This window comes from Dipteris shenzhenensis, chromosome 25 (assembly GCF_047967505.1).
Source record: "Dipteris shenzhenensis isolate YYH24624 ecotype China chromosome 25, Dip_SZ_1.0, whole genome shotgun sequence".
Lineage (NCBI taxonomy): Eukaryota > Viridiplantae > Streptophyta > Polypodiopsida > Gleicheniales > Dipteridaceae > Dipteris > Dipteris shenzhenensis.
The window spans coordinates 27,605,208-27,628,342 of record NC_141620.1 but is presented as its reverse complement, the minus strand read 5'-3'; the positions used below and the strand labels follow the sequence as shown (position 1 = coordinate 27,628,342).

The window sequence follows — 23,135 nt, the reverse complement described above, 5'->3', positions numbered from 1 at the left end:
GCACAGGAACACATTGACCATGTCTGACAAGTGCTAGAAATCTTGAGAATGCATCAGCTTTATGCCAAGGCCAGCAAGTGCACATTTATGGCAGAGAAGGTTGAATATCTTGGTCATGTTGTAAGCAGGCACGAAATCAGGGTAGACCCAGCTAAGGTGAAATGCATTAAGGAGTGGCTGCAGCCACAAAATACCACGCAGCTCAGAGGTTTCTTGGGTCTTGCTTCTTTTTACAGGAGATTCATTAGGCACTTTGCCAAAAGGGCTGCCCCTCTCACTGATTTGCTGAAAAAGGATGCCTTCCAATGGTCAGAAGCAGCACAACTCAGCTTTGATAACCTCAAGAATGCCCTTAGCAATGCACCTGTATTGGTGTGCCCTGATTTCTCACAGTCTTTCATTATTGAGACGGATGCCAGTGGCAAAGGTTTAGGGGCTGTCCTAAAACAAGAGCATGGTGTGATTGCTTTTGAGAGCAGGAAGTTTAATGCCAGAGAAATGAATTATCATGTTTATGATCAAGAGATGCTGGCAATCTTGCATGCTTTTGCAAAATGGCACCACTACCTGTACGGTAGCAAGATTAAGGTCAAAACGGATCACAGGACACTCAAGTACTTCTTAACGCAGCCTAATTTATCCATGAAGCAGAAGAGATGGCTGGCTGCAGTTCAGTCCTATGATTTTGACATTGAATATAGAAAGGGGAAAGAGAATGTGGTTGCTGATGCCTTGTCCAGGATGTGGTCATGCAAACTGTCTGCCATTTCCACGCTTCATCAGGAGTGGATACTTGGGATTCACGAGGAATACATGCAAAATTCTGATGCAGCTCCTATTTTTGTGGAGTTACAGAGTCCGTCCACAGCCAAGGACATGTTCGATTTCAGCTCCGCAACGGACTGTTATGGTGCAGGGACAGAATTTATCTTGTGCCAGACTCCAAGTACAGGTTGATGGTATTACAGGAAATGCACTCATCCCCTATGTCAGGGCATATGGGTATCACAAAAACATATGAAAAAGTCAAGGAGAGCTTTATTTGGGATGGTTTGTGGCGAGATGTGGTTAAGTTTGTCAATGAATGTTTGCCCTGCCAACAAAATAAAGTGGACAGCCGGTTACCCGCAGGCCTTCTGCAACCGCTACCCATTCCTGAAGGCAAATGGACTCACATTGCCATGGACTTCATTACAAGCTTGCCTTCTACAGATAAGGGTTGGGATAGCATATTTGTGGTGGTTGACAGGATGACTAAGCAGGCCCATTTCATACCGACTAAAACTCGGTACTCCGCTTCACAGGTTGCCTGGCAATTCATTGAGTATGTGTTCAAGCACCATGGTTTTCCTCAGGAGATTGTCAGTGATAGAGATGCTAAATTTATGGGTCACTTTTGGCAGGAGTTATTCACTGCAGTTGGTACTTCCCTTGCGCCTAGTACTGCTTATCATCCACAGAGGGATGGTCAATCAGAGAGGGTGAACAAGTGGGTGGAGGAGTATCTAAGGCATTACTGTCATGACACGCAGAAGTCTTGGGACAAATGGTTAGCATTGGCTGAATTTTGCTACAACAGCACCAAACACCTCTCTATTGGCATGAGTCCATTCGAGGCTATGTATGGATGCAAAGTGGGAATGCCTTCTAGGGTTGCAGACTTGGCTGTGAAAAATCAGCAAGCAAGGAATGATTTGGAGAGTATGAATGCCCTTCTGCAGTTGGCTAAGAGGAATATGCAGGATGCCCAAGCCAAGCAGAAGAAGTATGCGGATGAACAAAGGAGGTACTTATCTTTTGAAGAAGGGGATTATGTGCATTTACGTCTCCATAAGAATCGATATTCCTCGCTGAAAGGTAATACCAACACAAAGCTTGCCCACAGGTATTATGGCTCCTACAAAATCATCCGCAAAGTTGGGCAGGTAGCATATCAGTTGGAACTACCCAATACCTCTAAGATCCATAATGTTTTCCATGTATCCTTGCTGAAACCACATGTCGGACAGCATGTCCAGGTTCTTCCTGAGCTGCCTCCTATGGATGAAGAGGGCCACATAATCTATGTGCCGGAGCAAATCAAGGGCTTCAGAGATCATGTACTCAGGAACAAAGCCTACACAGAATACCTCATCAAATGAAAAGGTTTAACGGAAGATGAGAATTCTTGGCAACCTGAGAGCATTGTGCAGGACTACCCCTTTCTCCTACAAAGCTGATCAGTTTCTATTGCATCCTTCTCATCCAGGGCAAATTCTTTGGGAAGGGATGGCTGTAATGAAGGTGGGAAAAAGAAGGATTTTAAGGGGGAAATAGATGGGAGAATAGTAGGGGAAATGTGGGAACTGTGGGGGACTATATAAGTCAACCCAAAAGGATTGTGAGGGACTTTTTGATGTGATCTAATCCTATCTACTCTCCCTTCCTCCTTCCTGCCTACGCTCACTCACTCTCTCTCTCTCCCTCTTTCCTACTCCCTCTCAATCTCTCCCTCTCTTCCTACCTCATTCTCTCTCTCCTACCCTTCCTCTCCCTCTTCCCCCCCTCTCTTTCCTCTCCCACTTCTGCTCCTCTATTCCCCTTTCTCCAAATCTGTCCCTACCCCCCTTCTCTACACTTTTCAAAAGAATTGTCCAAAATTCTCACAAAGGAAATTGCAGCTAGTGCACAGTGATGTCTGTGGCCCAATGAGGACAAATGCCTTATTGTCAGTAGAGATGTAATCTTTGCTGAACATTCGGCTTCTCCTCTTGTGGACTGCAAAGCTAAGCCAGAAGTTGACATGTTTGATGCCTTTGACTCTTGGTTACCTCTGCTTCCCTCAGAGGGGAATTTCGACCAACAACATGAGCCTCCTGCAGGCCCTCCAACAAGCAACGATCAGCCAGCACCCCATGCTGATTTGCAAGTTCCTCTTCCAGCACAAAATGATCCCACTATTTATGATGCAATGATTGAAGAAAGAGCTGTCAATAGACAGCAAACAAGATCAACCTCTTGCTGCCCGGACAAGAATAGGGAATAGACAGATGCATGGTCACTTTCTTGAGTTTGCACTCCTTGCTACAGCTTGCAATGAAGAGCCTTTGTGCCATAAAGATGCTTTTGACAGCAAAGAGTGGATGGATGCAAAGAGAGCTGAGTTACAATCTACTGCCAAAAATGACACATAGGAATTAGTAGATCTCCCTCCCGGCAAGCATGCCATTGGTGCCCGTCGACACAAAGCCCGTCTTGTTGCAAAAGGGTATGCCCAACAACAAGGCATTGACTTTGAGGAGACCTTTTCTCCCACTTCCAAGCTTACTACTATTAGATGTGTCATTGCCATTGTAGACCATCACCATTGGCAAGTGCACCATCTTGACATCAAGACTGCCTTTCTTCATGGGGATCTAGAGGAAGAAGTTTATGTGACACAACCTCCTGCCTTTGAGGTTGTTGGCTCTGAAAACAAGGTATGCCGGCTGAGAAAAGCCCTTTATGGTTTGAAGCAGGCACCCCGAGCATGGTATGCTAAAATTCATGCATACTTACTGTCCCTTGGTTTTAAGAATAGCCCCACATGAAGAGAGTCTTCAAATATCTCAAAGGCACTCAGGATTTAGCCCTCTTCTATGGTGATCAGGGTTCACTTACCATGCATGCTTACACGGATAGTGACTGGGCAGGTTGTTCCGACACCAGAGTGTCACATACCGGCAACTGTTTTTTGCTTGGCAATCTATGTATCTATTGGCTCAGTAAGAAGCAACCAATAGTTACCACATCCAGCTGTGAGGCTAAGTACAAGGCAGCCTTCACCGCTACAGTAGAGTGTGTCTGGCTTCGACAGTTACTTACAGATCTTGGTATTCGCCAGACATCCTTCACTATGGTCTACACTTATAGCTAGAGTGCTTTGGCCATTGCGTGTAATACAGTGTTTCATGTGCGTACCAAGCACATTGAAGTTCACTATCATTATGTTCGAGAGCGGTTATCAGTAGGAGACAGAGTTGTCCTACCTACCCACAGAGGATAACATAGCAAATATGTTTAGAAAGGCACTTCACTTCCAAGTCTTTCGACAGGCTTTACACTTGGTTCCCTTTGTTACATGATCTGGCATACCTTGTACATTCATAAGTGGCTATATCCTTTTGGATGAACATGTGCCACCATGACCAGAAAATACTAGGTATTCTCAGACGTTTCTAGAATACTTTAGCCCACACCATGGCCATCTTCTCCTGGTCGTATTGATGCCCTCTGTGTTGGTGAACTGAAGGGAAAGCATGAAGTAAACACAAAATGAGAATTCTTGCTTATGGAATGAAGAAAGGTGAGGTCCTTACATAGGCACCTCTTACATGATCACTGACATCACTGATGACCTCTGAGCTCCACAATCATCTCCTCAATCTGCTCCTAGATTCTCTCAATCATCCTATGTGGCTTCTACCACCACCTAACAGTGCTTATGGGCACCTAACTGTGCCTCTAGCACACACACATAGAAACCAAGGTGTGCCTGGGGCATTTTGAGATATCCCATCATACCTCCCCTCAAGGGAATGCCTCACGCTATGTCAAGGATACATCTAGTCTCATAGTTTCTCATGCCATCTCATGGTGGTCAAGGATAAATCTATGGCTAGGTTCTCATGCTAGCAAGGGGTTCCCAAGGATGTGAAGTAAACAAAAGGGATACAAAAGACCTTCCAATGGTTATCTCCCGTGCATGTACATGCACACAGGACGTACCATGGAGCAAAAACACATACACATGGCCTACATCATATGGTGACCAAAGGTGTTTACAAAACACACAATAGTTTATTTCATTCATTTTGGAGGACTATCCAGGCTGAGTATCTTGACTCAACATAAAAAAGAGAGATCTGGAGCATATATGGAGATGATTCAAAAAGCATAATCTTCATAGGATGCCTCATCTTGTGGAGGCACATCAACTGAAAGTAGATTAACAGTTTCTAACTTTGTACTTGCTTCCTTTTTGGCTCTACAAAACTTTTCATGATGATTGTTTTTGCCACAGTTTTTGCATGGATTGATCTTGAAGCAGTCTTTTGAGAGGTGATTAGTCTTTCCACAATGTTTGCAAGGTGAAAACTTGCCCTTCTGAATTTTTATGGCATAGGCTGTGTCATTGCTCTCCGGAGTTCCATGTGCCTTTCTTCTTCTTGAAGAGCAGAAATAAGACCTTCAAGATTAGGATTAGGAAGATTTTTCAAAGTGGTAACAACATGATCATAATCTTCAGGCATACTCTTGAGCAACACTGTCATTGCATCATCTGTAGTGATTGGAGAGTTGATAGAAGCAAGTTGAGTCATGAGACTCCGCATGTAATTGACATGGGTAGCCAAAGGAGTGCCACTAACCATCTTCAATTCAAAGAAAGCAATCTTAAGTGACAATTTTGAGATGTGAGAGCTAGCACCAAAAATAATGTCAAGCTTCTGCCAAGCTTCTAAAGGAGACTCTAAGTCAAAGATGTAATGAATATAGTCATCTCCTAAGGCAAGAGCAATGATGCCATAGGCTTTCTCCTCTCTAGCAGGATCTCTTGCCGAGCGTGTCGGAGCTGAGGATTCTCCAGCATTGGAGGCTGTTGAAGAAGAAGTTGAAACCGGTTTGACAAGCCCCCAAAGGTTTTCCCTCATCAATGCAAACTTAACCTTCATCTGCCATGTGTGAAAGCCCTTACCATTGAACTTATCCATATTCAAAATGGTAGCCATGAGAGGGTCTAACACAAAATGGGCAGTGTCTACTCTCTTACAAGGCTAGAAAGAGTTGAAGAGCTTCAAAATATAAGCATTTAGAGTAGCAAAGGCTTGCAACCAAAATCCATACTACAAATCAATGATGCTTTCATTTGCATGCTTCATAGAGGTGACTAAATGAAAGTATTCCAAGCAAATCCAGGTATAGCAACTTAAAAGAAAGTTGTAGCCACAGTTGTACTGATGCTTTTCAATACTTTAAAACCTCAGAAATGCTAAAGTAGCATCTAATGTAGCATCAAACTCATAACCTTGTCAAAACTGTCCAAAACAGAGGACTGAACTTGGAGGGCTTGTATCTCACTCTTCAAAGCAAAGAAAACAGGGCTTTCTGAAGCAAAAGAAAGCTCATATACCAGAGAAGATCCAGCACAGAGGTTGGGCAAAATGGCACGCGATATTGTTGGCTGGAGCGTCGTCAAAATCGACTGGTTTTTAGCTCTGTTCTCCTTGAATATGCAACCATTGCTGCTCATATTTCAACACAAGATAGCCCAAGGTATGGAGAAGCTTCCCCTGAAAGAAATTAGAGAAAGGTGGAGCAGACATAGAGAAAACGTAGAAGACAATTTTGACGATTTTCATGGAATGGCGATTAGCAGCGACAACCTTTCTCCAATTGCTTGCAGGTGGAAGTTCGCCCAAACGAGGGGTATCTCCAGCAGGAAGGGCTTGGATAATGGTAGAGAACCAAGGGAGAACAAGCTTTAGCAAGATTTGGGAAGAAAGGGAAGAAATGGTGAAGATGAAGAAGAAGAAGATGGAGAAGAAGATGATGTGGCACAAGTGGGCTCAAGGAGGATCAAAGTGCTCTGATACCATGTTGGTGAACTGAAGGGAAAGCATGAAGTGAACACAAATTGAGAATTCTTGCTTATGGAATAAAGAAAGGTGAGGTCCCTATGTAGGCACCTCTTACATGATCACTGACATCACTGATGACCTCTGAGCTCCACAATCATCTCCTCAATCTGCTCCTAGATTCTCTCAATCATCCTATGTGGCTTCTACCACCACCTAACAGTGCTTATGGGCACCTAACTGTGCCTCTAGCACACACACATAGAAACCAAGGTGTGCCTGGGGCATACACCTTGAGATATCCCATCACTCTGGGCCCTGGTATGTGCCATGTAGCTTTAGTTATTGGCACTTGGGTCACCTAGTACTTTTAGTGTCTTATGACACCTAGTACTAGTGGTACCACTAGGACACTAGGTCCCAAGGTTCTCTTTTATAGTACTTTGTACTTTCATTTTCATTCTTCAAGTTGATGTGACGGCTTCCACTTCTTGCTCTACTCTTGTGCATCCTTTTGCTTCTATGAGCCTACAAGACCAACGATGCAGTCCCGTGTCTGAGCAAAGACTATGCCTCGCTTGCCCTACTAGAGAGACACTGCTTCCACTCACACTTCCAGGACCACCGGACCAAGGCTCTTCTCTTTGACTCCTTGGTCGAACCAGCAGGCATGTATGTTAGCCTTGTTGGGGGCCATACCTTTCAGACACGGAGTGGGCTCAAGTAGAGCGACTGCAGATTCTCTTGCTCTCAGGCATGATCCAAGGCAAGCCATCACTGCCACATCATATTATTCAGGCCGAGTTCGGAGCTTCTCCACTGCAGCTACATGTGGCATTCCAAACCATCAATTATCTACCGCGTCAGACAATATGGATCTTGCACATCAGGGCGACGTAGGCTACCATGGCTGGGTCTATGCTCGTCCATAGGCCTCTCGGATGGAGGGGATGAGAGAGGTTGGTATGCACAGACACACAGGTGGTTCGAGGGATTGGGCTCCACATGGACATATTGCCTCCCTTTCAGTATAGCTTAGATGCCCCGTCTATCCCACTTGGGTACCACGAGGTCAACCACGTCATTCGAGAGGATCTCTTATAGCTACACACGTTCAAGACCTAGATTGAGCCGAGGGAGCTTCCAGTGAAGCTCAACTTTTACACAGACCACTGCCTACACATCTCTGAGGAGGGCTACATTGTCCCCCGCCACAGTACACTTGGATCCACTTACCGCATTTACTAAGAATCTCCATTGGACAGTTTCAAGTCCTCATCGCATCGACTCCACATTGAGAGCGGGTGAGCGGAGGGGATATCCGCCTATGCATGTATGCGATTCGCAGGAGGATGTGTCAGAGGAGCACTTCGTACTCAGATGCCCTGTGTACTATGAGATCCGTGGTCAATATCATTGTCTCTTTAGAGACAGTTTTGGGCCCCTTTCCAAACTTCTTTCATATCCAGACTAGGGGTGCCTTGCTGCCTTCATCCATGAGGCAGTTCGACATAGAGAGCATTTACTCAAGGTGCAAAGACAAGCCTCAGGCACACTGTTTGACTCATCTCAAAGCGAGATCACGGAGTTCTTCTAGTCAGATCATACAAACCGCATGGTCACTGACAACTACTTGACAACAGACGGACACGCAGATCACACTGGGCGACCCCCCATCCATGTTCAAATCTACGGTGCGACCCACAGGGATCACAGCAGCCCTGGTCAGGAGCAGATTCATTGCCAGGAGACGGAGACAGGTAGTGCCCATAGACAATCGCCAGCGCCCCATCACTGTTGGCTGCATATCAGCACGGCCTTGCACCCCCTCGAGCCCTCCCTAACATTTACACCCCTCTCAACCATAGATGGTAGCTTAGGAAGAACTTGGACATGCTGTCCTACATGCGGCTTCAGCAAGGACACATGAAAAACATTATGAATCTTAGAGGTATTGGGTAGCTCCAACTCATCTCAAACTTTGCGGATGATTTTGTAGGGACCGTAATACCTGTGAGCAAGCTTTTTGTTCGTGTTACCTTTCAGCAAGGCATTGTCATGGCAAGAGAAATGATTATTTGGTTAATTAATAGTCATTAGAATCTTATTATTATTAGGCGCCAATTTGATGGTGCGGTTATATGTTTGTATTTATGATCGATCAAGCGGTGTAAATAGTACCGCCAAAACTATGTAACATTGGCCAATGATTAATAATAAAGATGTGCACACACTTGTCTAGGTCCTAGGGGCAATAGGAAAGGGAAAGGGTGCATTAGAGTGCATTGAATGGTAGGTGCATGGGTCATAGGATAAGGGTAGGTGTAAATGGGAAGATGGAACTTGAGTGATCTCAAGGGACATTAATGAAAGGGTATCACCCTTTCATTGTGAATCTCACGTAGCATTCTCTCTACCACATTGCATTCATCCACCATCTCTCCCCCACCTTGCATGTAGGTCGAAATAGAAACAAGTACTCTCACGAGGGGGCTCTTCCCCATTGGAGGGCCAATTGGCATTCAAATTCTGCATGCATTGCACACATTTGCATTCTCGAAAAGCCTGGTTTTTCACATTTGGTATCAGAGCGGCGATGGTCCACAAGCGGGACGGGAAGAGGGTGAGAGAGCAATGTGCAGAATCGTGGCAAAGCACTAGTGTGGGGAAGGCAGGGCCTGTGACAGTCGGACGACGGAAGAGACGGACGATGGGAGAAGACACGGAAGTCGCAGACAGGGAACACGAGACAACGAAATCTGACGACAGAATTTCGACAACATGCATGTCTAGCATAGCAAACTTTCCGGGCTGCAAACATCTCCTTTCTGACCAACCCTGAATTGTTAATTGTTGAGGCAAACATCTCCTTCTCGACCAACCCTCAATTCCAAAGGTTCTGTAACAAGGGATTTTTCTGAAATTTTTTTGCTTGAACGGTAAATGGGGTGTCCTAACGGGGTGACTCCCCCTCCCCCGTGTGAATGTACCCTTAAAATCCTTAAACCATGAGGAAAAAGAGCCCCCCCATTCTCCCCAACGGAAAGTCAGATCGGAACAAGATTTTAAGGGGGTGATCCACCCATCAAGTACCCCCTGTAACGGTATCTAGAGCTCCAATACGCTCAAAACAAGTAGCCCCAATACGCTCAAAACAAGTAGCCCAAACGGAGCGTACCATAGAAATACAAGAAGAAAAGCTTAAAAGAGAAGGAAGAGGAGGTCATTTGAAATGTCTTCTCAACACAAACGAAGCAGGAGTTGGATAAGTACCACCAACTCTACAACACTTGACTTTTGCTGTGAAATAAACCCCTTTTTTGAAATTACAGCAAGTCATTTTCTCTCTTGTATTACTAAAAGGAAAGAATGGAAGGGGAAGGGAGATATAACAATGAACTTATATCTTTTCCTCCATTACCCCAAGGAGAGAGAGAAAGAACACCTTCACCCCCTCCTGAAGAGGATGGATTAGGTGAGAGTTACACACATCTTGAATATGATAACCCACAAATAGATTTACAGCAGTCTCTCCTTCAAGAACCTCTTGATAGGGAGTTCTCCTTTCGTAATGAAAGAAGAAATGAGACCAGCCAAGAACAAGGTGATGAGTTTACGCCTTCAACTCAAAACCCAGCACACATGGATTATAATCCAAGTGCAAGAGGAAGAGAGGAGACTCATGTTGATAAGCTGATTTTCCAGCTTAGCAATATGATTGAGCAGTCCATTATGACAAGATTAGGGACTAAGAGGACTTTAAACTTTGGGGATGAAGAGTTGAGTACCCCTTCTAAGAGGTCCGAATTCCAACCATGAGAGAGAATTGAGTTCTCCAAATATGATGGGGCAAGGGAGGCTGACAAAATACTCAATTGGATTCACCATTTTGAGCTATACTTTGCCCATCAAGATAAGACCGAGCAAGAGAAGCTTGCTCTTGCCACATTGCATCTGCAGAAGGATGCTCTAATGTGGTGGTCTTTGTCACAAACAGGAAAAGAGCCTATTCATGAATGGGCTAAGTTCGTGGAGCAACTGAAAGCCACCTACCCAAGCAAAAAGATTGGTAAAAAGAAGGGTAGATTGTAATCTTGTGTATATACGGGATTCACGAGATCTTCATATCTCAAAAGAAGATCGGAAGAGAAATAAGTTCCTTAGAGCTTATGAGGATCGATTTTCAAGGGATGACTCATTCGAATTGCCTATGGAGAGAGAAGATAATCATGCCATAGACTTAGAGCCAGGAGCTTCTCCTCCATGTAGAGCCCCATATAGGATGAACGGGATAGAAATGGAGGAGGTAGAAAAACAAATTGAAGATCTATTGCAAAAAGGCTTGATTCGACCAAGTAGTTCTCCATTTGGAGCACTTATATTATTGGTTAAGAAGAAGGATGGATCGTATCGTATGTGTATAGATTACCGTGCTTTGAATAAACTTACGATTAAGAACCGGTATCCGATTCCAAGAGTGGATGATTTATTGGATATGCTTAAAGGTGTTAAAGTTTTTAGCAAATTGGGTTTGAAATCTGGTTAGCATCAACTTCGTATGAAAGCTGGGGATGAACATAAGACTGCTTTTCGCACTCTCACTGGATTATGAGTTTTTTGTCATGCCTTTTGGCCTAACTAATGCTCCAGCCACTTTTAGTACGATGATGAGAAGGGTTTTGCGACCCTACTTGGGAAAATTTGTCATAGTCTTCTTTGACGACATTTTAGTTTTCAGCCAGAATGAGGAAGAGCATAAGGATCACCTTGCTAAGGTGATGGAGCTCCTAAGGAAGGATCGATTGTTCCTAAGTACCAAGAAGAGTGAGTTCTTCAAGACAGAAATAAAATATTTGGACACATTGTGTCTGCTGAGGGAATTCAGGTTGACCCTAAAAAGTTCAAGGCCATAATCGAATGGTCAATACCCAAAAATATTCATGAGGTGAGATCCTTCCTAGAAAAATGTGTGGTTATTATCGCAGATTCATTAAGAATTTTGCACGTCTTACTTCTCCACTAATAGATTTGTTGAAGAAGCATTCCTTGTATGAGTGGGGGAGAGGTTCACCAAGTAGCTTTTAAGGAGCTTAAGAGAACATTGGTCACTGCACCAGTGCTTCCGACATGGACAAAGAGTTCTTTGTTGTATGTACAGATGCGAGTGGTACCTTGATTGGGGCAATGTTGATGCAAGGAGGGCATCCCATTGCTTATGAAAGTAGAAAACTTCAAGGGGCTGAATTGAAATATATCACGTATGAGAAGGAGTTACTAGCAATCATTCATGCTTTAAAGTTATGGAAGCATTATTTACATGGTTCTGCTTTCGAGATTAAGACTGACCATCAAAGTATCAAGCACTTGTTTTCTCAACCCATTGTTTCTTCAAGGCAAATCAAATGGGCTGAATATATTCAATCCTTTGGGCGACCAAATATTGAATATCAGCCAGGAAAGGAGAATTTAGTAGCTGATGCTTTCAGTAGATGGCCCCAAGTTAATCACATTTCTGTGATTAAGAAGAAATCATTAGGAGCAATGGTTGAAGCTTATCCTTTAGATGAGGACTTCGCTGACATTTATGGGAAGATTCAGCGTAATGAGGTCAGGGGTTTAGAGGCTTATTCCATCGTAGATGGATACTTATTTTTGGGACGTGCCATATGTGTACCCAAAACATTTCGGTATCTAGTCATGAGTGAGTTACATGCGAGTCCATATTCTGGACACAGAGGCATTAGAGGGACAATCGACAATATTGAGAGATACTTCCATTGGCCTAAACTTCGCAAAGAAGTTTTGACCTTTGTTCAACAATGTAACGTATGTCAGCGCATTAAATCTGACACAAGTAAGACTGCTGGTCTTTTGCAGCCTTTGCCGATTCCCTCAGAAAGGTGGAAACACATTACAATGGATTTTGCGTCAGGTTTCCCCAAGGTTGGTCAGTTTGAGCAGATTTTCATTGTTATAGATAGGCTGAGTAAACAAGCTCATTTTATTCCCTGTAAAAAGGAGTTGTATGCTCCTGAAACAGCAATGTTATTCATTAGAGAAATCTTTAGGTTACATGGGTTACCAAAATCTATTGTATCCGATAATGATGGCCGTTTCATTAGCAACTTTTGAACAGCCCTATTAGAGAATCTCGGAACCAAACTGAAATTTACTACAGCCTTCCATCCTCAAGGAGATGGACAAAGTGAGAATACCAATCAAACCATAAATACTTTACTTCGAGCTTATGTCCATGACCAACCTAGATGGCCAGAGTTCTTACCCATGTTAGAATTTGCTTATAATAACACTGTACATACTTCCACCAAGAAAGCCCCATTTGAAATCATCTATGGGCAATGTTTACCCACTCCAATAACACACTTGGGGGAGCAAACCAGTTTGTTGAGGATATGTCACAGGTTATTGAGTAGGTTAAAGAACATATTAAGAAGACCCAGGTTCAACAATCCAAGGCAACCAATAAAAAAAGAAAAGAAGTTTATTACAACGAGGATGATTGGGTTTTACTGAAGATTGATAAAAGAAGAATAAAGTCAATGAGAGGAAGTACAAAACATGTAAAGTTAGCACCGAAGTTTTATGGTCCATTTCATATTTCAGCAGCTTTATATCCAGAAGAAGGATCCAGAGTGTATGAGCTGAAATTACCAGCCCACTGGCGTATGAAGAATATCTTTCATGTGAGCAATTTGAAGAGATACCATGGCGATACTTCTGCATTTTTGGATACTCAGCATCAAGAAGAACTTGAACTTGAAGATGGGACTGAAGTTCTTACTCCGGAACAGATCGTGTACCATAAAGAGGAGTACTCATGGAAAGAAGAGAGATGTATTTACTAAAGTTTAAAAACCAGCCAGCTAGTGATGCATAATGGATGGAAGAAGAGTTCTTTACAGATTTTCCACAGATACTCGCAGATTATAAAGAGGCGATGCAACTGCAGAAGTAACAAGAGAAAGTGCACATAAAAGGAAGAGACAAGCAATAATCCAGAAGAGGACTTCTGCTCATTCAAGCAAGAGGGAGTGTCATGACAAGAGAAATGATTATTTAGTTAATTAAGTCATTAGAACCTTATTATTGTTAGGTGCCAATTTGATGGTGCGGTTATATGTTCGTATTTATGATTGATCAAGCGGTGTAAATAGTGCCGCCAAAACTATGTAACATTGGCCAATGATTAGTAATAAAGATGTGCACACACGTGTCTAGGTCCTAGGGGCAATAGGAAAGGGAAAGGGTGCATTAGAGTGCATTGAATGATAGGTGCATGGGTCATAGGATAAGGGTAGGTGTAAGTGGGAAGATAGAACTTGAGTGATCCCAAGGGACATTAATGAAAGGGTATCACCCTTTCATTGTGAATCTCACATAGCATTCTCTCTACCAAATTGCATTCATCCGCCATCTCTCTCCCACCTTGCATGTAGGTCGAAATAGAAACAAGTACTCTCACGAGGGCGCTCTTCCCCATTGGAGGGCCAATTGGCATTCAAATTCTGCATGCATTGCACACATTTGCATTCTAAAAAAGTCTCGTTTTTCACAGGCATAACGGTTCTTATGGAGGCATAAATGCACACAATCTCCTTCTTCAAAAGACAGATATCTCCTGCGTTCATCCCCATACTTCTTCAGCTTGGCTTGGCATCCTGCATATTCTTCTTAGCCAATTGCAGAAGGGCATCTATTCTCTCCAAGTCACTTCTTGCTTGCTGATTTTTCCACAGCCATGTCTGAAATAAAAAGACGGCATCCCAACCTTGCATCCATACGTTGCTTCAAAAGGGCTCATGCCAATAGAAAGGTGTTTGGTACTGTTGTAACAAAATCAGCAAGAGCCAACCAATTATCCCACGACTTCTGTGTATCACAACAAAAGTGCCTCAAGTATTCCTCCACCCATTTGTTCACCCTTTCTGACTGTCTATCTGTCTCAGGGTGGTAAGTAGTGCTAGGTGTGAGGAGAGTACCCACTAATGTGAATAACTCCTGCCAAAAGTGACCCATAAATTTTGCATCTCTATCATTGACAATTTCCTGAGGGAAGCCATGATGCTTAAAAACATGCTCAATAAATTGCCAAGCAACCTGTGATGTTGAATACCGGATCTTAGTGGGTATGAAGTGAGCCTGTTTTGTCATTCTATCCACCATCACATAAATGCTATCCCATCCCCTCTCTGAATAAGGCAACCCTGTGATGAAATCCATAGCTATGTGAGTTCATTTGCCTTCTGAAATAGGTAATGGCTATAAAAGACCTAAGGGTAGCTGGCTGTCCACCTTATTCTGTTGGCAAGGCACACATTTAATGACATATTTAACCACATCGCACCACATGCCATCCCAGATGAAGCTCTATTTGATATTTTCATGTCTAAGTGATACCCACATGTCCTGCCATAGGTGATAAGTGTCTTTCATGCAAAACCAGCAGTCTTGCATAAGATAAATTCTGTCCCTGCAGTACAACAGCCCATTATGCAGCTTAACTTCAGCATGCCCTTGGCTTGAAGGTGCCTATAACTCCAAAAATATGGGAGTTGCCTTTGAATTTTGCATATATTCTTCCTGAATCCCATGAATCCACTCCTGATAGATGGTGGAAATGGCAGATAAACTACAAGCCCACATTCCAGACAAGGCCTCAGCAACCACATTTTCTTTCCCCTCCCTATACTCGATGTCAAAATCGTAGGACTGCAGCCAACCACCTCTTCTACTTCATGGACAAATTGCGCTGCGTAAGAAAGTAGCGTAAGAAAGTACTTGAGTGTCCTATAATCCGTCTTAACCTCAATCTTGCCACCATACAAGTAGTGGTGCCATTTCTCGAAAGCATGTAGGATAGCCAATATTTCTTGATCTTAAACATGATAGTTCAATTCCTTGGCCTCAAATTTCCTGCTCTCGAAAGCTATAACTCCATTCTCTTGTCTCAGAACAGCCCCCAGGCCTTTGCTACTTGCATCTGTCTCTACAATGAAGGGCCATGAGAAATCAGGGCATACAAGTACAGCTGCATTACTCAAGGCATTTTTGAGGTCCTCAAAACTGAGTTGTGCTTCTTCTAACCATTTGAAGGCATTCTTTTTTACCAAGTCATTGAGAGGGGCTGCCCTCTTCGCAAAATGTTCAATAAATCTCTTATAAAATGAAGCAAGACCTAAAAAGCCTCCGAGTTGGGTGAGATTCTGTGGCTATGGCCACTCCCTTATGCATTTGACCTTGGCTGGATCCACCCGAATTCCATCCCTGCTCACAATATGACCAAGGTACTCAACCTCTTATGCCACGAAAGTGCACTTGCTAGCTTTATAACATAAAGCTGATGCAACCTCAAAATTTCCAGCACCTTCTTGACATGTCTAATATGTTCCTGCTTCACCTTGTTGTAAATGAGGATGCCATCAAAAAATACCAACACATGTTTGTAAAGAAGCGGCTGCAAAATCTTGTTCATGAGTGCCCGGAAAGTAGTCGGTGCATTGGTCAATCCAAAGGGCATCAGTTTGAACTCGTATAAACCTCTCTCTATGCGAAAGGTTGTCTTGTGCTCATCTCCTTGTTTCATTCTGATTTGATGGTGGCCTGACCTGAAATCAATCTTCCTTTGGGGCAACTATAAAGACACATCAGCAAACACATCTGCAAATTCTGAGAGCAATTTCTGCATATCACAATCCTCAACACGGGCAATGCTACCCTCCTAAGATACTAAAACGTTTAGCGCATAGATGGCACACTCCCTCTTGAGCTACCTTGCTGAAATGACCTGCAATTTAGGGGTTGCAATGCCATGCAATCTTACAGATCTACCCCTTTGGACAAAGCTGAGTGAAAAAGCATTTAAGTCCATGCTGATTTTGCCCAATGATTTCAACCAATCACAGCCAAGGACAGCATCTATTGGGCCCATATCCAATGCCAAGAGATTACCTACAAACTCATAATCATCAGAGAACTTGATTCTTGCATCTTGGCAAACATATATGCTGATCATATGCTGTCCAATTGCCACCTCTACTCTCAGCCCATGATCTATTTCAGTACCAATCAGTCCCACCTTCTGTAAGGTTTTGCAATTAATAAGACTGTAAGTTCTATTGCTGTCCACCAACACGTGATGATAATTTCAGCAATCATAGCACCCATCCAAGCATGAAGGGAGATGGCATAGAGTGTTGGCTGGGCATCCCAATGAATTTACTCTTCGTCCACAGGAGCATTACCACTAGGATCCTCATGTGCAAGAAAAGGCATAGCAACCGGATGCTCCACAAGAAAAGTGTTAGAAATGACCCAACAGAGGGTACGCATAGTGAAAGACTGATAGTAATGCCCAAGAGCTCACACAATGTGCATGTGGGGTGTGGAATCACAAACTTCTTATTAATGTGCAAAGATGCGCAAGCCAATAAATAGACAATGCTCAGAAACAAATATAGAAGCAACTCTTTATATTTCCGTGCATCCACAAAGTAGGACAAGATACAATACCAAAAGGTTCTCCTACTAGATGTCAAGCACTTCTAGATCTCTCTGAGCCCGCGTGCTCCACCTCAAGCAAATGTAGACTCTCTGTCTAGAGTGTTCTTCTCAACCTTGCTGCCCTGAATGTCAGCCTAGGTAGGCAGCCCCTGCCAAGCTTTGTCTGCAGCACACAAGTCCTCTTGGTCCTCCTTAATGTAGGCGGCAGTACACCTTCCACTCTCCTTCACCCCCAGTGTGAGGCCCAAGGGAGTGGCTTCTAGCTGCTCCTGGGATGCCTATGTTCGACGTACGGGACGCTCCGTATGTTCCATACAATCCCGTACGATCGCCTGTTTTTTAGGGCTTCGTCTGATTAGGGTTTTCGTTTTTTGCCCGTTTTTGACCGTTTGGGGCTAACCACTCCTCCAAACCTGCATATATACCCCTCTCACCCCTCCCCCTCTCCACCAAGCACTCTTCCCTCTCCATCTCCCTAGCCATCAAGCAATCCGCTGCCCACCTCTCCATCTCCCTCTCCCTCCCTCTCCCTCTCCCTCTCTCCTCTCCATCTCCATCTCCATCTCCCTCTCCCTCTCCCTCTCCATCAAGCTCCCCCTCCATCTCTATCTCCCTCTCCCTCTCCATCAAGCTTCCCTCCATCTCCCTTGGGCCTCTCCATCAAGCTCCCTCTCCATCTCTCTCTCTCTCTCCCTCTCCATCAAGCTCCTCTCCATCTTCCTCGGGCCTCTCCATCAAGCTCCCTCTCCATCTCCCTCTTCCTCCCTCTCCATCTGCATCTCTCTCCTTCTCCATCTCCATCTCTCTCCCTTTCTCCAAGCATCAAGATTCAAGCCTCTTCGTCCTTCTCCCTCCTCATCTCTCTCTCTCTCTCTCTCTCTCTCTCTCTCTGTGTCTCTCTCTCACTGCCCGCAATGCCACCAACTATTCATGAGGCCTTTTTCTTGCATTGTGCTTACTTTGAAAGAGTGAAAGAGAAGTCCAATGTTTGCAAGTGGAGTTGCAAGTATTGCCCCAAGGCCCAGTAGTGTGACCCGCCTTCTTATCCATTTGTGTAAATTGGGTGGGCAATGCGAGAAGACCTCTATGACACGAGAGGAGATGGTGTGCCCAGATAATTCCTCATCCGAAGCAGAGGATGAGGCCTCTCAATCCGTCTCCGTTGCCTCCGTTGGGGCTACTATGTCCTCCGGTACGGCATCAAAGAGAACAAAGACAAGTGATGCACCAAGGAGGAGGCAAGCCACTCTTGCCCGATGCTCCATTCTCTTCGACGGATGGTGTGATAGAAAGTCATCAACATTCTTGTCTCTTGCCCTCTTGGCACATACTTCTTGCGGACTGTGGATGCGAGAGAGAAGGGAAGAAAAACCACCGCATCCTTTATCTATCATCACATTCGGGATGCTATGCTTAAGGTAAGTTGAGACTCGAGAGTCATAAGCAAATCTACTTCTTCTTGAATCTTACAAGCTGAAACTTGTCATGTAGGTCAGTCCACCAAATGTGGTGCAAGTTGTAACGGACAATGCCTCCAATTGTAGGTCCATGGGTCGCATGCTTGAAGGGGAGTTTCCCTCAATAGTGTGGACTCCATGTGCTAGTCATTGCCTTGACCTTCTCATGGAGGACATTGATAAATTGCCATAGGTAAAGACCATTGCGAGTGATGCTTGCTCCATTGTGAGCTTCACAACTCCAAAAACAAGTTTCTTGCCATCTTTCGTATCTACTCTGACCTGGAGCTCAAGAAGCCATGAAAGACACGATTTGCTGCTATGTGGCTACTTCTTGAGCGGCTCTATGATGTTCAAAACAAGATCCAAAAGACAATCGTGTCCGATGAATATAAAGAACGGCTTGAAGGAGAGTCGAATGCAACTCAACAAGATGCTAAAGACATTCAACGACTTTGCTTGAGAGAGTCTTTTTGGCAAGGGGTAAAGGCCATTGCTAAAGACTTGGAGCTCAAGAAGCCATCAAAGACACGATTTGCTGCTATGTGGCTACTTCTTGAGCGGCCCTATGATGTTCAAAACAAGCTCCAAAAGACGGTCGTGTCCGATGAATATAAAGAATGGCTTGAAGGAGAGTCAAATGCAACTCAACACGATGCTAAAGACATTCAACGGCTTTGCTTGAGAGAGTCTTTTTGGCAAGGGGTGAAGGCCATTGTTATTGGCATTACACCCTTGTACAAGGTATTACGCATGTCGGACATGGAGGGGGCTACTTTGGGGCTTCTCCATCACTTCATGAAAGAAGCCATTGCAGAGATTAGCGCCTCCACCAATCTAGATACATAAATTAGTCCGTCATGATAACTTACAAACCTACAATCTTAATATCGAATCTTGTTTCTTTGATTTTGAATGTTAATTAATAATCTCTTGAGTCTAGACTCTAACTTATCGTTATGCTTTGGATATTAGTGATATCTTGGATACCACACCAAAGCGGGATGATATCCTCTTTCATGTCAACAAGAGGTGGAAGTAGATGAAATGACCCATCCATGGTGTTGCTGCCCTCATGCATCCCGCTTTCAAGGCCCCCTCTCTCTTTATGGACTCGGAGTTGGCCTCTGATAGAGATGCATATTTTCCTAAAGCATTGCATGAGGACAAGCATGGCGCATTTCTTCAAGAACTTATTAACTACAATGACCAAAGGGGAACCGCATTTGCTTCCACTGTGTGTTGGAAGAGGGACTCATTGGTCAAACCTCTTTTTTTGTGGGAGTCTTTTAATTGCCCCATCTACAAAAAGTAGCTATGAGGGTTCTTGCACAAGTAATTAGAAATCTAAAGCTAGAGCACGTTACACTACACTCTAATATTTAAATTCATACGTCTAGGCTCTTCAATCTTGAAATCGTTTACTTAACATTAATGTTTGATGTACATTACGATTGCTCCTCTGGTGCATGTGAGAGGAATTAATCTGCCTACTCTCTCATTCACACAAAGATACGCAACAAGCTTAGCACAAAACAATTGGAGCGGCTTATTTATTGTCGCTCTAACTTTCGTATGTTACGCAATATGCATGAGATGCCTATGGCTAGACAAGTACGACTTTTCAACTTCATATATTGTAAACTCATATTTGCTCTCCATACTAGGAAGTTCTAACTACAGTCCACACGTCAAATTTTCAGGTAAATGTGGATGAGTGCAAGCTATCTGCAGATAAGCTTAAAAGTGTTACCAGAGAGCGTGATCCAGAGCAGGACCAAATTTTCAGGGACCTCTACTTGAAGCTGGAGAAGATAGATCGACGAGTGTCACGCACTCGCATTGGAAGAAGGGTCACCATTCCAGTTGGTGGCACTCGTGGTAGCAGAGCATCCACACCCCGTATTAGGACATCCGTGCCATCGACTCCCCGAACCTATGTGAGGCGCAACTCCGAGAGCATATCAACCACATCCATTGCTAAGGACACCCCTGTGGCTAGAGAGCCATAGTATGATGGGGAGGGCAATGTTCTTAGTGAGGGTGACTATGGTGAGGGGTCTCATGGATCCTCATCATCATCCTCTAGTGAGAGTGATCATAGTCTTGGATTTGACAGTGATGGGAGTACCTAGAGGCTAGGACCTAGCGCCTAGGCCCTAGGCTCTTGCCTATAGTAGTAAAGCTTTTTGTAAAACTTTTTGCATCTATATTAGACCTTGGTCCCTCTTTTTGTACTATTTGTAATGATATATCTTCAGTCCTTTTGACATGAATCATGAATCATGATATATCTTCGGTCCTTTTAAGTTTTGCAAATTGCATCTATGCAATGTGTAGAATGTTTGTGTTTCAACTTTCAAGAATCAAGTCATGGACATGTTTGTGTTTCAACTTACTCTAAAACTCTAAAATATCCCTTTTTTTTTTGTATCGAACGTACCATCGGACGTACACCTAAGATTTTTTAGTTCGTTTAGCACCGCACTAATATCGAACGGTACGCCCAAACGTGATTGTATGTGTCAACCATGGTCTGGTCCTTTTCTTGCTGGATAGTTGGATGATTGTATGAGGCATAATCGCCTCCTTTTATAGGCCCAAGGCCCTTCCCAAAAACCGACCAGTCTGGCCCACTTTTAGGGTCTGTTTGGGCCAACCCTGGTCTGTAGGAATATATGCTGTAGACAGCCCCTTTTAGGGCCCTTTTTTCCAGGGCCTTTGGCCCACACTCCAAGGGCTTTAGCCCTCCTTCCAAGGCAGGGTCCCAGCCGCTTCTGTCTGCCTATATAAGGCTTGGTTGGCTGACTCCAACCAGCCCAACCAGGATGGCCGACCCTGCTGCTGGTACACCCGCCTCTGCTGCGCCCCTTTCTGGCACCCTGTCCTGCCCACATGCGTGCGCCTTTGCTGCGCCGCATGTCCCCTCAGTCCGCCCTCCTGTGCGCCTCGGTTTCCAATGCACTTGAAATAAGTCAATCCCTGGAACTTAATGTAATAAGCCTCCCCTTTAGACAAATCTTGTCCACCAAGAATTTTCATTTATTGGACACTATAGGTTCCGCCTGCTCTTTAGATCATCAAGAATTTCCATTCAGACATAGCAAGGCGTTATAGGACACTTTATAGATCCCGAATTGCTTGGCCAGTGCCACGGGTGCGGAGATTGCGCAGCTCTAGTTGCTATCTCAAACTACTGTGCCTTACAGTATCTCCATCCGCCCCAAGATTGTTGCCCTCAAATTTCTCAATTCAATTTACGACAAACTATTTTTTTTCATCTTCTTTGCACTCGTTCCGCGTGAGAATTCATCCCGTCATTCCATCAATAGCACGTGTGTTAAGTTGTAATTCTTTCCAGCACTCCTACGAAGGCACAGCATTGTTAGACACTCCAAGAGGTCCGCACACTGCGGAAGTCCGTGATGAGACATGCATAAACTAACACTTCAGAGCTAGAGATCAAGGACGTCTACTTACAAAGCTGGTGACGCTTCAAGCATTAACAACTGTGTCCTGGTACGATAGCAGGACTAAGAATGGAAGGAAATCAACTGCGAGATGACTGGACGATTCCATCACTCTTCAACAGGAGCGCTCAAAGAGATGCGAAGAAGATTGAAGGGTGAACCTGAGTATTGGGTGCCGTAAACCATGCGCCGTTGTGCTACAGACTATTCCAACAAACGATATTCAAGCAGAAGGGTGAACCTGAGTATTGGGTGCCGTCGTATGCCATGAGCAGCCTCCACCGGTAATGCGGCTGCTCCTCGTCGTCGTGGGCGACATCGCAACATGCGGAATTGTTGTCGATATCGTCTTGCAGAGGTGCAATCTCGCTGAGGGAGGGCACTGCCTGCACCCATTCTGCAGAAAGAGAGTGAGGCGATTGAGAGCCACATAGAATTGACACAGCGAGGAGACAAGCATGAGAGCGTACCCTGCCAAGGACTCGAGCTCTAAGAGCAATAGTGGGCGGAGAAGGAGTTTCTAAAAGTGAAGAAATGCCAGGTGCAAGCATAGCCATGGCTCTCACTCTCAAAGGAAAAAGAAGATAGTAACTCACGGATTAGCTCAACTGATGAGGAGGATGATTAGCTCAAGTGATGAGGAGGAGGATAGCTCTACAGATAGCTCAACTCCTAAGGAGGAGGATTAGCTCAAGTGATGGCTCTACAGATAGCCATGGCTCTCACTCTCAAAGGAAAAAGAAGATAGTAACTCACAAATTAGCTCAACCCATGAGGAGGAGGATTAGCTCAACTCATGAGGAGGATCATGAGGAGGATTAGCTCATCTGATTAACTCACGGATTGTTAATCACAGATTAGCTCAACTCATGAGGAGGAGGATAGATCTACATTCCATGAGGGGTAATGAACATAACAATATGAATTTCATTCATGTGCGCTCCAGGAGATGGGGCGCAAAAAAGGGGCGAATTGAAAGCGAGAGAGAGAGGGGGGGGTAGAAGATGGAGGATTTCAAGGGATACAAATAGCAAGTGCAACTTAGCAAAATTGAAACACGAATTTTGAAAAAACAAAGTTTTTAGCTTCTCAAA

At 44.2% G+C, this 23,135-nt stretch overlaps 1 protein-coding gene and 1 pseudogene across 4 annotated transcripts in view; one reads left to right on the top strand and one right to left on the bottom strand.

The window, feature by feature from the left end:
- Positions 1-22,842, bottom strand: part of LOC147885686 (Pseudouridine synthase family protein) — a 73,094-nt gene extending 50,252 nt beyond the window's left edge. For 2 of the 4 annotated variants that reach the window (XM_087396682.1, XM_087396681.1), the window contains exons 1-2: positions 22,512-22,842; positions 22,283-22,427 (exon numbers count right to left, since the gene is read on the bottom strand). In XM_087396682.1, coding sequence (XP_087252808.1) covers positions 22,283-22,360 — 78 coding nt within the window. In that variant the 5' untranslated portion in view covers positions 22,361-22,427; positions 22,512-22,842. Of the gene's footprint in view, positions 1-22,282; positions 22,439-22,511 lie in introns of all 4 variants that reach the window. The other 2 variants (XM_087396680.1, XM_087396683.1) reach the window with 2 other exon arrangements.
- On the top strand, positions 18,378-20,706 carry LOC147885687 (uncharacterized; annotated as a pseudogene).
- Positions 22,843-23,135: the final 293 nt, after the last annotated feature.